A 15,539-nucleotide genomic window follows, 5' to 3' on the forward strand; every position below is an offset into this window, starting at 1 on the left:
ACTTAAAAAATTTCAGTGTTACTTTTCCTTTAAGAATTAAGGGCCGCCAACTGGGATCATAGGATTTTTTAGTGTTACTTTTCCTTTAAAATGGCAATTTCCTATTTAGGATTACCCAATAGCACATACTACTAAAAAAGTATATTTTTATGAAAATGGTGTATTTAGATGAAGCAGGGTTTTACATATGGGCTTGTTTGTGCAATATTTGTTTTATAGAGACCTACATTGTTTGGGTATAGTTTTCTTTTAAGTAAAGTATTCCTGTCTGGGTCAGCAGAACACTAGTCAGGTAGCGACTCCAGATGGAGGCATGTTTTTTAGAAATGTTATCTCCTTTACACCCATTAGCAATCACTACCCTTAACCCTTGTTGGCTAATCTTTTTTCTTTCCCTAGATATTAAGTTCTGACGATAACTGGTATAAATCTGAACTCAATGGATCTGAAGGATATGTTCCCAAAAACTATGTGGAAGTGCATTTCCCCAGGTCAGTATTTAGCAGTATTTATCTTATAATCATGAGTAGGGTGAAATCTAAGCAAGGGGTGTAGAGAAGTGGGCTGACCTGCACCAGACACTAACCAGCCCCCTCCCAACTCGCACACCTTTGGCCATTTTTTAAGACCCAAATCTCACTCAGTTTTCATCAAGGGACTGGTCTGGTGCGGCAAAATCACTGACGGGAAACCCTGGCACAGCAGCATCATCATTGGGGCCAGGCCTTGCATTAAGACAGGCCTAACACCCATGCAGGACCTGGTACCCACCAATAACTTGTATTTCAATTGGTACTCTACAAGCTGTGGGTTTGGGGCAGGCCCACACAATACTAATGGGGGTCAAGGTATTGTTGAACCAGAATTGCCCCTAAAACTATAGTGTAGGAGGCATCTGAGCACCTACCATTCCACATAGGAAGATCTGGCAACCTTACAGTATGCTTACATGCCAACATTCCCACTTTGGAAATGCATTGTGATAATATGTTGAAATACATGCAGCCCTGTATAAGGTGAATGCTTCTTTTTCACTACTCTGATATAAATTGATTTCTTAAATCAGTATGCTTTCTAGTACAATTTCTTTGGACTGGCCCACACAGAGTTGTGGGGGGAAATGAAAGCTCTAAAAAGGTTTAAACGAAAAGTTAAGTCATTTTGGCATTTTACTGCAATTTAGATTAGCCACAATAGTGCCACCTAGAACGCTATATTTATTCTGCAGAAAGCGTTACCAAACAGACCTAGAAGCTCCCTCAGTTTGTTTACGATAGCAGCTGCCATTTTAGCTGGTCTCAGTAGCTTACATGTTGCAGCTCTAGGGGCTGGTAGCTCAGATCACTCATTCTGGTGGGAGGGGGAGTGAATTCTTATGAATTCTTATGGGAGAGTGGAGCAGGAGAAGGGAGGGAGAGAGAGGAGAAAGCTGTGCAGACTCCGGCTCCGGGAATCAAGGATTTTTCTGAGAAAGGAAGTCAGATACCCTAAGAACATGTATACACAAAAGAAGACAAGTAATCCTCAGTGCAGCATTTCTGTGAGTGCTTATGGCTGTATTTATGACCTTTCTGACAAAGCTTACTTAGTTTTTACCTTTCCTTCCCCTTTAAGGAACATATCTCAATCTTATCAGGTATTAACAGGAGATCAAAAGCTATTTTCTTCAACAACTATATTATTGATGTGGAGTTCACTGGCCTTTGCTGCTGAGTCTCCCACTGTCATGCTGATGGCATAATGCATTGCAGCCAGGCCTTTTAGTGGGCAGACAAGGACTGGCCTTCCAGCTAATTGTTGTCATTAACAGCCAGCATCTTGTAAGCTGCAATATATGCTACTCACTGTCTAGCAGAAAGGGTGCCCCCCTTGCCAGCTGTCAATTATAAAGGAAAGATTAAGACTTCCTCTACCAAAGTGAAGTCCCCTGTGGCTGCAAATATAGTTCATGACATTCCAGGTTCTTGATGGATGAGACATAGCAATTCTTTATGTATATATACATTATAAATAAAATAACATTGTGTGATTACCATTGATTTCTCATGACAGGTGGTACTGTGAGAACATTTCCCGTGGAGAGGCTGAGAGTATACTCATAGGCAGATTTGTGGGAGCATTCATCATACGTGCCAGCCAGACTTCTAAAGGGGAATTCTCTATGTCAGTAAGGTACTGTATGAAGCACTAGCATGATGTGCTATCTGAATCCTACTAGAATACAATCCTCCGTTCCCAGACACTGCCCAGAAGCATTAATTTCACTCTCTGTGTGCTCATAAATACACAGCGCTTATGATTCTCCCAGATACTCTCAGAGTGCACCATAATTGTTTTTCCGCTGTTTTTTTAAAAGGGACAGATGCCTAATGCTGGCGCAACATGTACTTTTCTCCGTCTTCACTTATGCGAATGTTTATTAATATTCTGATTCTGTATGAGAAATAAATGTGGAGTCTAGGAACACCTCTTATTTTACATCCACCCTACTGTCAATGGTTATGGGCAAGCCTATGAGGATACTGTCACAGGAAAACATGGTTTGTTTGTTTTTTCAAAATGTTTCAGTCAATAGAGTTTCTCCAGCAAAATCCTGCATTGAAAGCCCCTTTTCAAAAGCCAAATAGAGTTTTTTATTTTTAATTTTTAAATTAAATGTGGGGTTAGACATATTCTTACTTTCCCAGGTGCCATGTGACTTGTGCTCAGTCTCTGTTTACTGCTGAGCTGCAAGTTAGAGGGATATCACCCCCCCTCCCACCTGTATTGCTAAGTCCGGCTCATGACTCCTCCAGTTACATGGGAGTAGGAGAAACAATAGGTTACCTGAAAGCAGTTCTAATGTGTAGCGCTGGCTCCTTCTGCAAGCTCAGACTCAGGCACAATGCACTGGGATGGCGCCTACACCAATATTACCTAATATTAACTAAAAAAATACATTTGTTGGTTCAAAAATAAAATTTTAAATGGTAGAGTGAATTATTTGCAATGTGAACAATGTAATATGGTAGTAAAACTTTACCATAAAAATCATGACAGAATTCCTTTAAGCAAAAATATGCCCCGGTCAAACCAACATTTTTTCACTAGAAATTAGGCTCTGCCCCACCACACACCCACACACCCACACACCCAGTCTCAGCACTGGAGGACTGCTAGGCCATAACACATTTGTCCCTAAGCTGTAAGGCTGCATCACATAGGGGGTCATGATCTGTGACAGGATACCCATCTTTGTCTAAAGGTAATTTAGGATAACATTTAGGATGGACACTGCCCCACAGCGATCATTGCTCTATGACTGATCCAGTAGTGTTTTCATATACATATAAGTATCCTTCTTATGAGCTAAGGGACAAAATGTTGGATTTAAAAGAGAGGCTTGAAACAGAAAAGGGCCTAGGGTTTGCAGTTGGGTTTCTTAATGTTTCTTTTTCTACTGAAGCTAACATGCATTTCCTTGCATACCAGGTATTTAGTCTATATTTCATTTGTTAGGCCACAGTTAGGCTGGCAGCCAAACAGAAATACACCGGCCTTGCATGTCACAGCTGTAAACAGGCATTTTATACATCACAAAACACGATATCTGCTTGCCCTAAATTAAATTTACAAGCCATGACATGGGAAGGCATTTATTTCTTAACCCCTGCCTTAACTGAGATGAAATGATTGCAATAATAACTGAACTGACCATTTCGACTAAACTGGCCATTTCTGCATAATGCCTAGCAAGGGCTGTTTTGTTTCTTTCTACATGTGTGTAATTACCAGATCAGTTTCTTTAAAAACATGCTTTTTTGTCTTTCACAACTTTGTCCTTCTTTAAAGTTTACTAAAGCACAGCCCTAAGTTCTGAAAGCCTATGCGCAAAGGTTCCACTAGTAATATACCCAGTACTGGACTTAAAGTGGTCATACACAGGCCCCATGCATGGGGCCCTCACCGACCAATATCTGAAAATCGGCCATATGTCAATTGGGCAGGTTTAAAAATCCCTTCAGGGTGAGAAACCCAGGGTCCAAATGATCAGATTGTTGCAGATCAAGCAGACTGTTGGGGGGAGGACCACATCAACAAGCTGATTCATTCCTCACCCCAATAGCCCAAAGGCCAAATGATCAGATCAGCCGATATTGCTTCACCAAACAAGAGGATCTTTACATGTATGGTCAGCTTGAGAAAAAAGAGGTTCCTTAGCAATGCAGGAACGGCTGGGGCCCCTATTTAAAGGGGGTATTTCAATATACCAGAGATGCAAACACTGCAATCCTCCAAGAGGGTGATGGACTTGGACAGCCCTAATGTATGGACTAGAAACATCTAACCATTAGTACAGAATATAATTGTATCCTTATTCTTCCCTACTGATGCTGGGGGTTCATCATAATGCTGTACCATAAAGCTGGCCCTGCATGTATCGCCTTGAAACTTTCATACAGATAATTACTTTCCAGGGTCTATTTTTAAATAACTGTTGGGTTAAAAGGCCCTGAAGATCCTCTGTACCATATCTCCGGGATGATATGTGCATGTAGTTAAACAGAACAACACAATGATATAGGGGCTGTAATGAGCCTCTTTCTACTGAGACAGTTCCATAAAGTCAGCACTTCTTTGTGTTTGCTGTACCCATTTTACAGCTTTCAATTTAATGGGTGCCATTGCACACACATAGAACATTATTATTGCCTTTAGCAGACGGAGTCACATTATTAGACTGCAGTGACAGAGGCATGGTATAGTCCCTGCTGTTAGCCTCTAATCTATTTTGCAAAATGGCAATAACATAGGTGCCTTTAATGGAGAATATGTTCAACTCTGCTGGCAGGTGAATGGTTAATCCCTTACCTTTTCCCTTCCACTCTGCTGGCAGCTTCTCTTCTCATTACAGAGAGATCTCCTTGTGATCTTTGCATTCTGAAAAGCGTGGGCAACTGTCAGACATAAGCCCCAGTAACAAAGTCTGAGACGCTAGTGTGGGCCTGGGAGTGAGAGGCAGGATAATCATTTAAATTCTTCCATCCTAGCCTGTACTTAAATCTTGTGGCAGAACGAGGTTATGTGTTATAGGAACCTAGTTATTTTTCAGTTTCTGGACTGAGAGACATCAATGGTCAGTTTCTGACTTCTCACCTTCTTTATTGGTACCCAAGCCTCTGCTTACCAACAGATCTGACCTGTCATCCTCAACTACTAAACATCTGTTTATCTGGGGTTTATGCTGCACCAAGAGCCCACCCAGCATGCCTCTCTGAAGATGCAAACTGTACCAGCATGTAGGGCAGGGTTAGCATATTCCCAGTAAGGAGCCTGATACTGAATAGAACCAAGATATAGTCACACACAGGGTGTCTGCATGCTCTCTGCAGCTTGCTGGGCACAGATGGGCATAGTATTGGCACGACATGTGAGACGAGAATGTTACTAATGCCAGATGTTACTGGACTCTTTCCTTTCCAATCTGTTTGTTTTTAGTTACAAGGTACTGCATACATGGGGAACAGACAATCATTTTCAACTTTTTGATTTTAAGGGACATATTTCTCAAAACTAAAGGTTCTTTCTCCCGTTATGCCTACCTAAGGTGGCTGATATCAAGCTAATTCAATGGTTTGGCCCTAGGGCCAAGCTATCAAATTACAATGACGGGCATATGTACAGCGCTGCGGAATATGTTGGCGCTTTATAAATAAATGTTAATGTAATGTAATGTAATAGGAGCTGTCAAAATGAGGACTGCACCAATGAGCCAATGTGGTTCCAGATCCAATGGGAAAATTAAACCTGCCCAATTGACACCTGGATATCGGTCAGGTAGGCCCATCAAGAGTCCTTATACATGGGCAAATAGGCTGCTGAATAGGTCTGAAGACTCAAATCAACCAGGGCCGGAACTAGGGGTAGGCAGAAGAGGCAGCTGCCTAGGGCACAATGATTAGGGGGCGCCTGCCTGCCTACCCCTAGTCCTCCTTCTTTGTCATTGCCCCCGCCACTTGTCATTAGTAGTGCACGTCTCCCCCCCTGAACTACGCATGCGCGCCAAAGCACGGGGGGGGGCGAGTTGGTCAACCGGGTTGCCTAAGGTGCCCAGTGGGCTTGGCCCGCCCCCGGTAATCAACAGCTTAATTGTGTCCATGTATGGACATCTTTACTGATCTGGTGCCTTTCAGATTGCCCTATATTTCTTAAGAAATTATTAAAACTATGTCATTGCTACATATAAGCATTTGGCTCACTTGCACATACCCAATTATAGCCCATTGCTGTCACAACTGCATTGTCTGCTGTTGATGTGCAATTGCCAACTAAAATGTAAGGTGCCCCATCTGTCAGAAAGTACCAAGTACATGGTCACCCTGCCTCCCTTTGCCCAGACATAGTTAGTGTTTAAGCCAGTGACCACCACCACCCATCTAGAGAATGAGCCCATTCACATTAATAGACAACATGGCAGGAAGCAAAGGTGGAAGCACCAGTGATGAGCTACACAAATGCACATGATTTGCCCAAAGCAGGAATTTGGACCTTGAGGTATTTGTCTTTATGTCACATAAATAAATAATGTCTTACACCTTAGTAATAATATATAAAATAATAGTAATAACAGTGCATACAATACAGTAGTACCAGTGCATCTATGAGAAAACACTGCTGATATACAAAATAGGAAGGAAAAAAGATGGCAGTTCAGGACAGTGTCAGTACAGAGCGAGATGCCTGAAAATAGCTAAGTTGATCCAGTAAAAGCATAGGCTTAGTGCTAGAGAGGTAAATGCTAAATAAATAAGCAGTAGACAGAAGGAATAGGCAGGAAAGTCTGAGCAGTCAACAAAATAATGACTGTAAAGGCTGGGCAATTCAGAGTGAATTTGTGGCAAATACACTATAAAACCCCTTCTGCTCAAAGGGAACTCTCTTATATTCTGGCTATTACTAAGGTTAATGCTGGTGCTATCAGGGACCAATGAACTATAATGGATTTGGACTGCACTAATATAAGAACCAATTCCTATCATCAAAGACTAACAACTTGCTTGTGTATACTATCAGGGATATGAGTTTTGTTGGCATGAGTTCAGTCTAAATGTGTAATCTGCATGCTTTATGCCTATGCAGTGTCGGACTGGCCCACAGGGGTACCAGGAAAACTTCCGGGGGGCCCAGGTGTGGGCCCACCTGCTTCTAACCAATTCATGGTCATTTCTATTTCTCAATGGGAACAAATTGATTAAATATAAAGAAGAATAGATTATAGTACGAAAAGATAAAAAAACTAGGATAATATATAGAGGTTAAGTGAAAAGCGGATGACAAATAGTTTGAAGAGTAGGCCCATGGTCTAAGGTTTTCTGGTGGGCCCCTGGCATTGCAGTCCAACACTGTGCCTATGCAAGTTTAATGTTCCCATCAAGCCTTCTGTACTACTACAGTGCAAGGATATAGTCTTGGGTCGCTCTAATATAAATTTAAAAAAAACATACACATATAATTCTGTAATTCTGAATATTTGCTTTTCCAGTACCTTCTTTAATATATTGCCATCTTTAAATGGACTGGCATGTTAAAAGAAAAAACCACTTCCTTTATATATTTATATCCTAAAATAAGTATTGCCAATATGTATACCTGTGCTTCAAAGGAAAACTATACCCCAAACAATGTAGGTCTCTAACTAATTATATTGCATAAAACAGCTCATATGTGAAACCCTGCTATTTCTAAATAAACCATTTTTGTAAAAAAATATATTTTTTAAGTAGTATGTGCTATTGGGTACTCCTAAATAGAAAATTGCCATTTTAAAAATTAAGGGCCGCCCCCTGGGATCAAAAGATTCATTATACAAACAGACAAACCAAGGGCACACATACATGTTAGATCACATCAGCCAATTAATGTATTTTACTCCCACACTACTTCCTGTTACAGTTAAAACTGCATTATTTCCTGTCAGGTGATCTCTGAAGGGGCACACAGCTCATCACAAAATGGTGGCTCAGTGAAAAAAAGATGTAAAAGGCCAATATTTACTGATATATATAATCTAGTTTGGTAAGATTCTTTAATGGCCCATTTAATATAATATAAACTATCTGTTGGCTAAGTATTTATTCTAGAGGTATAGTTTTCCTTTAATTTTCTCCCTTTTGCCGTGTTTATGCCTCATTATGCCTCATTATGCCTAATCTTTACTTTTCAATCTATTTCTTTATAAATGGAGTAACAACCCCTCTCTCTCTCTCTTGCCTACTTCCTGTCTCACTCCACCCTTTCCTCTAACCTCTTATCAGCTTTTGGGTCTTCTGTCTCTTACTCTCTCTTCCTACATACCTCTCTCTTACCTGTACTTTCCTGTTTCTCTGCCCCTCTTTGTTCTCTTTCTCTCTCCCTTGCATCTTTTCTTCTGCCTTTGCTCTTTATCTCTTCATTTTCTACCTATTTTCTAGCTGCATCTCTTAGGGTACAGCTCCAAAGTACTTCTGTATGTAAGGTTACCCTCTGTTGTGCAGTATGTAGTGGCCCTCAGGGACAGCGAAGAATGTTAGACCTGGGTGCATTTTGCCTCAGTGTGCCCTCAGTATTGCAAATAGACTTGCACACATAGGAACACAAATCAGCCAACAAGAAAACACTATAGATAGTACATTTAATTTGCCTAAACTCCAACAGTAAGGAAAAACATTAGCCCAGTAAAAAACACAGTTAGCCCAAAAGTACAAGTGCACAGAAAATTCCATTGTAACTTGCCATATGATATATACTAATTGCTATATCTAAACTGTATGAAACACCTAGGTCCCACAGATCTGGGTCACAAACAAGAATAAGGAGTCATAACTGGACCGGGCTAACCCACCTTTAGCACCTGGCCATAGCACTGCAGCACACAGACCACCGGCAGCACAGTGTGTAAATGCCACCAGCCACCAAAAGACATTTAAAAAATCAATTTGAAATTAAAAAGGTCAATGAGACCAGTGGCAGAGCATGAGGCCTAGCATAACAACGCCCCAGGGTAAAGCTACATGACCAAAGAAATTACTCAGTGCAGATGAGCCATGACAAGCTGAATAGCAAAGCAATAGTATCCTGGGGTGATAGCACAGGAAGCTTTAATGGATAATCTGGTCAGCACAATAATATCCACTGCCAGTGGGGCCAGAAACGTGCTGCTCGGCCAGCAAAGGGGTTAAACCCTCCTGCTTGGTCAGTTGTACGATTTGGTGGAGTGTTGGAAGACATCATGCTGAGAAGCCCTGGGGGAGCTAATGAGACTCATTCCGAGTTCCTAAGCTAGTGACCTTGCCAGATCAATCTCGGCTCCTGGTTTACAGAATGAGACAGGGTTGCGATGTATCATGGAGCCAAGCTGCATATACTATTAATATAACAATGACAATAGTACAAGTGTTTCCAGCCATGCAGACTTATTAAAGGGCAAGAGAGACACCTGGTGTCTGCGGATGGATAAGCACTCCATGTTCTCTAGAAAGTATAATTATGTTCGTTTTTTACTGTGAATATGTATGCAATAAGTGTAAGGTGTATACAGCAATACATAGCTACGGTATTATAACTGGTGGGGAGGATGCGGGCCTTGCTATATTAGGATAATCCTAGAATAGAAATAGGGAATTGAATGCCCTGCTTACTGTACATATACCTTTAGTTATAGGAGAATATTTGCTGTCATAAATACATGGTACTGGTGCCCACAGCCTACAGAAAATCACTTTTTGTATGATATATAATGGCCTATTCCTTGCAACTTTGTATTTGGTCTTCATTATTTATTTTATATAGTTTTTCTAATTATTTACCTTTCTCTTTTGCATCTTTCCAGCTTTCAGATACAGTCACTCATCTTATCAGCCAAAAAACTATTGCTCTCTGCTCTATGAGGCTACAATAGTATTGGGTTTTTTTTTCCTTTTTTTATTTTTATAACTTATTTTCCTATTCAGTTTTTCTCCTATTCATTTATCAGTTTCTCATTAAAATCTAGCCTGGTTGCAAGGGTAAATAAGACCCTAGCAACAAGACAACTGTTGAAATACGAAACTGCAGAGCTGCTAAACAAAAATCTAAATAACTAAAAACAAAAAAATTAAATAAAATATGAAGACCGTAAGTTGTCTTAGAATGCCTATGTTTATAATAAAGGTGAATTCAAAGGTGAACTATGCCTTCAATGCAAACAACAAGGTGTGACTCCTGTTTATATGTGTAAAACTCAAACAAATGTTTGAGAAGCTACAATAAATCAGAGCTTGCCGGCTGGACATTGCCAATTGAAGGCTTCCTGTCTTGTGAGGATAGAATATTCCCAGCTAGGTAAAAGAACCCTGAAAATGTGACTATTTGGTGCTGCTTATCAAATAAACCATTTGGATTCAACGATGCCCAGCTGTTTTTGAACCACAACCTCGAGCATTCCCAGAACAATCTGGGTACAAACAAAAGTTAGCAGGCCCCAGGTTAAATATGCCCTGGGTCTCTATGGAACAACTCCAATCTGCCGCACCTGCAGGGCCTCCAAGACGTCCAGTACTGGGCTCAAAAGGGCATCAACTACCTAGGTGATATCCTGGACAATGGGAAATTCCCTTCCCTGGAACAGCTCCGAGATAAGCTAAATAGACAAACCTTCAGGTATTCCGCTACTTTCAGCTCCGACATGCCTTCAAAGCCCAATTCACAACTTTGGAGCCAGAGCTTACCCCCTCGAATCTAGAGTCAATATTAAGAAACCCCCAAACAGGTAAACTAACCTCTAGACTATACAAAACTCTGCTCAACTCCATCCCGCCCCCCTTTAACACTGCTCGCCGTAAATGGCAGCAAATAACCCCAAACATGACCAATGAACAATGGAGCGAGACCACAGAAGTACTATATACCGACTTGATCTCACTTCGGAATAGACTAATACAATACAAGTTCATCCACCAACTCTATATGACACCCACTAAACTGCAAAAATGGGACGTAACCCTGAGGCTACATGCCCCAGATGCCATCAGACAGGGTCCTCCTTTCTACATCTAGCCTGGGAATGCCCACCAATCCAGAGATACTGGTCCAAGATAATAAAATATATGGTTGACAACCTGGGGTTTCCCAACCTATGCACACCAGAAATATGCCTACTGGCCCAGCTCGAAGATCTTGTGCCACATAACAAAACTAGATCCCTCCTCCGTACTATCCTATACTATGCTAAAAAAGCGGTAATATTAAACTGGCTGGGAAACAACGCCCCCACAGTGAAAATATGGCAGACCCTTATCAATACCGCTCTACCCTCTATCAGAATCACATATGAAAAAATCTGGTCCCCATGGATGGAGCTAAACCCCGGCACACCTGCAGGAATATGAGGCCCCTAGGCTACTAAACTTCACACTCAGCATGGAGGACTATGCTAACCTGCTCTAATCCTTTCAGAATAGTAATTGCCATGTGTCTGCTTTAGAGTTCATATCTCTGTACTGTATGCCTCCTTTTTCTTAAAATTTCTGTATAACACTGTGCACATCACTATATGTAACTTGGATTTGTGCCTAAATACTGTGTATCTCCGTTGCTCCCTCCTCCCTTCCCCTTCCTTATCCCTCCCCCCTCCTCCCATGTTACAAAAACAATAAAAATGATACTATGAAAAAAAAAAAAATATGCCCTGGGTACAATTCCAGTAGGAAAGTAAGGTGCCATTGGGCTAGAATTTTTTCAGAAAAATTCTGCCCATGAGTTATAAATGTCAACCCCCTATAGAATACCAATCCCTTCCTGCTTCACTATATAACAACCGCTTCATGCTCCAATAATAAATGGTAACCCATTCCAAGAGTCATTTTTCCCTTTTCTGACTTGTGGACATGTCCAGTTCCAATAAAAGATTGTGTCTGTTCTACGTCAGCTTGCTCTGAATGCCTGTATGCCTCTGACTGAAGTATTTTACCCAGGGATGAAGATGATGTGCAGCATTTCAAGGTCATGAGGGACATTCGAGGCAACTATTACTTGTGGACAGAGAAGTTCAAGTCCCTTAATAAGTTAGTGGAGTACTACAAAACGGCATCAATATCACGGCAGAAAGAGATCTACTTACGGGAGGAAGGCTCAGAAGCACAGGTAGGAAAAATACACCATTACCCAGTGTATATTCATATTAACCTGACTATAGCAGCCTGAGCTATATGTGATAAGCATGCCATTGCCCCACCACACAAAGAATTATTTACTCACTCCACAACATACAAGAAATTTTAATTCCTTCCAACCCCACCCTAACATCTAAAGGGTGCAATGATGGTGGCTTGTTCTATGACCAGTCCTCCCTCCCATTTATTAAAGATCAGTTCACTATAATTAACTATTTGTAAATAATGAAACACAAAGGAAAAGTATCCCAAGCACATAGAAAGAACATGCAGGAATAGGAGCAGAAATGGAAAAGGTTTGGGGAGAAAGGGAAGGTCAGAATGTGAAGGGGAGAAAGGGAAGCTAAAAGAGAAGCAGAAGGTGAATGAAGTATCAAGTAGAAGTGGAAAATGAAGTTTGTTAGCGACTGGTCACCATCACACTTTAAAGTTAAAATAAAGGTGAACTGTCCCTTAAAAAGAAACCATGAAAATTCCCTCTATGTTTATATTTTTTACCAAAGCTCATTCAGTGTCACACAAAAGGAAGACCTCAAATTTGAGACAAAATTAGAGTTTCCTGCTTTCATGAACAATATCCAGCCTTCCTGTACCTATTATTTATTTGTCCTATTAATAACACTGACAATTTTACTGGCAAGACCATATTGTAAAATGTCCCAATGGCAAGCCAAGGGAGAGATCTCACTGTTAAGTTCAAACAACACCACAAGGGGGCACCAAAGACCACTATAAAGACCCAAACACATAACCTGTTAAAGGAATAGTTCATTGTAAAAATGAAACTAGGTAAACAGAGAGACTGTGCAAAATCAAAAATGTTTGCAATATAGTTAGTTAAGCAAAAATGTAATCTATAAAGGCTGGAGTGAGCAGATATCTAACATAATAGCCAGAACTCTACTTCCTACTTTGCAGCTTTCTGTTAGCAGTCAGTAACCAATCAGTGAGTTGGGGGGGCACATGGGATGGCGATGTCACCAAGCGAGCAGTTCTTCACCCCATATATCCACCTACGGGTGGGCGATATCGGGTAACATGTAGGCGAATTTGATTGTTTGGCCCTGGGGCCAAATGATCGAATTCTAACGGCGGCAATGGGGCAGTTGGATCGGGGACCGCATCAACGAGCCGATCCGACTGAATTTTCTAACTTGCCCGATTGATATCTGGCCAATTTCAGGCCAGATATCGGTCGGCCAGGCCCCTCATTTCTGCCCCTACACGGGCTGATAAGCTGCCGTGAAACAATCGGCCGTGTATGGGGACCTTAACTCAACAGTTTTGTCCCATGCGTGCTCCCCTTCTATTCACAGACTATCTAATTGGTTAGTTAAGTTAGTTTGCTTTTGCTCCTAAGCAGCGGCCCAATCCAACCCTGGCAGTAAGTCATTTGTGCACAAATGTATGAAAACCGAAACTGCTTGCAGTGTTGTTTAATTTATACTCCTCTTAATTGCATGCAATTACTTTAGGGCAAAGTGCTTATGGGTGAGATGCAAAAACAGGAGATCTGTACTTTCTGCCTTGTCTGCTCAGAGGCCACTATACATGCTAACTACAACTTGGGTATAAGCTCAATAATCTGTTTTCTACTATGTTTTTGTTTTTTTTTAGGAGAAACTGGTGGAAAAACATGTAAGGGATCCCAGATCATCTGGAGGAGGGAGGGCGGGAAAGTTAATGCCAGCGGGCTCCCAGAGGAACTACCCTGAGCCAGAAACTGACAGAACTAAATGTGTTTCCTCAGTAAGTGGTCACCATGTTGTCTCTGGGTGTAGAGTGGACTCTTTGGATAATGTCATACACGACAATTATGTGGCGTATGGTCCATCACCAACACTATGTCTATCAGTGGGGGTACACACAGGAGATTATAGGAGTGTATCTGCCACATAAAAACTGAACCTGTTGAATGTATACATCTTGAGCTTATACATGAAATACAGATGTAATATTACATTGCATATCATATTAAATTCATGGTCAATGCTGTATTTTAGAAACCTTCTGGAGCCCCCCCAGAGGCGAGGCACCAGAACCCTGTGGCACAGGCAAGTGAAGAATGCAGCAAAATCCCTTCTTCATACAAGGGGCCAAGCAACCCTCAGCGGGCACAGGTACAGTGTTTCTCTGTATAATGAGAAGGTGATACTCACCAAGTCCACCCAGGGGAATCCCAACAGCAGCTGAGTAGAAATGAATTACATACAGCAGCAAAAAGTGTTTCTTTTGGTAACAGCTACTGCATCTGTCTGTGTATCATTGTAGATGACTTTTCTTTCTCTAACTCTGTCAGGCATCTCCCACTCCTCAGCGAATACGGATGGTGAAAGCTCTCTATGATTTCCAGGCCATGGAGCCTGATGAACTTGGCTTTATATATAGTGATGTCATCGAAGTACTGGATTGCTCTGACGCGTCTTGGTGGATGGGACGGTTGGGAGAAAGGGTCGGCCTCTTCCCATCCAACTACGTGGCCAACATTGACCGATGACAGCATTTGGATACACAAATACACACCAGTTGGGCGTATCTTTAGGTTGATAAGAGAACGAATGCAGGAGCAAAGCACTGATAGGATGAGGAGCCAGGCTACATTGTTCCACCATTAAGGAACCACAACAGGTGCAATGGCTGTCATTCACTGAAATACATGTACTTTTCTAACTAAACTGTCACCTGTACATTCCCACTGATATTTATATTCCTTGTTGTTTTTATATGATGTCCAGACTTCAAAAAAAGTTGTTGTTTTTGGTTACACGGCTTGTTGTTGTTTCTTAAGAGGGTTTTTGACCTTTTTTTTTTTTTTAAATCACTTCTCAAAGGAGAACTAAAGTCTAAAAATAATGGTAATGTACAAGCACATAGGTTCACCAAGCCTATAACAGTACTGATCTATGACTTCAAAGTTGCCCACAGCAGCTTGCAATCTTGGATCTTCTTAGGTCATCTTTTTCCTGCCAGTGGCACTACACATGCTCAGTGTGCTCTGGGGAGCAGTTGATAAGCTAAGGGGCAATCAAGTGAAAATTAAGGTTTGTCATAAAAGCTGATGCTACAGGGCTGATTATTAAATAATGTTGCACAATGTGCAGGTTTCTGATCTGCCACGTAATGTGAATCTGAATTAATTATTTATTGCTGTTAACTGAAAGCAGCACAGAGCATGGGAATCAGCGGAAAAGAAGATGGGGAGCTACTGGAGGCATCTTTGGAGGAACAGACCTTCCCTGCTTAGGGTGAAGACACACAGAGCTACTAGTAGCAGCTACTTGTTGTGGCTACTAAAATAGACAATGCTGATCATTTACTGATAATTGTCTCTATGTGTGTTTTAGCAGAGGCAGTTCTCAGTATTGTCTATGG

The 15,539-nt window shown here is 41.3% G+C and overlaps 1 protein-coding gene across 1 annotated transcript in view; it reads left to right on the plus strand.

Moving 5' to 3' along the window:
* grap2 (GRB2 related adaptor protein 2) overlaps nt 1-14,931 on the plus strand; it is a 59,016-nt gene extending 44,085 nt beyond the window's left edge. The window contains exons 3-8 of the mRNA XM_002933747.3: nt 400-491; nt 2,053-2,172; nt 11,970-12,138; nt 13,785-13,916; nt 14,171-14,287; nt 14,467-14,931. Coding sequence (XP_002933793.1) covers nt 400-491; nt 2,053-2,172; nt 11,970-12,138; nt 13,785-13,916; nt 14,171-14,287; nt 14,467-14,664 — 828 coding nt within the window. The 3' untranslated portion in view covers nt 14,665-14,931. The remainder of the gene's footprint in view (nt 1-399; nt 492-2,052; nt 2,173-11,969; nt 12,139-13,784; nt 13,917-14,170; nt 14,288-14,466) is intronic.
* Nucleotides 14,932-15,539: the final 608 nt, after the last annotated feature.

The sequence above is a fragment of the Xenopus tropicalis genome, chromosome 4 (assembly GCF_000004195.4).
Source record: "Xenopus tropicalis strain Nigerian chromosome 4, UCB_Xtro_10.0, whole genome shotgun sequence".
NCBI lineage: Eukaryota > Metazoa > Chordata > Amphibia > Anura > Pipidae > Xenopus > Xenopus tropicalis.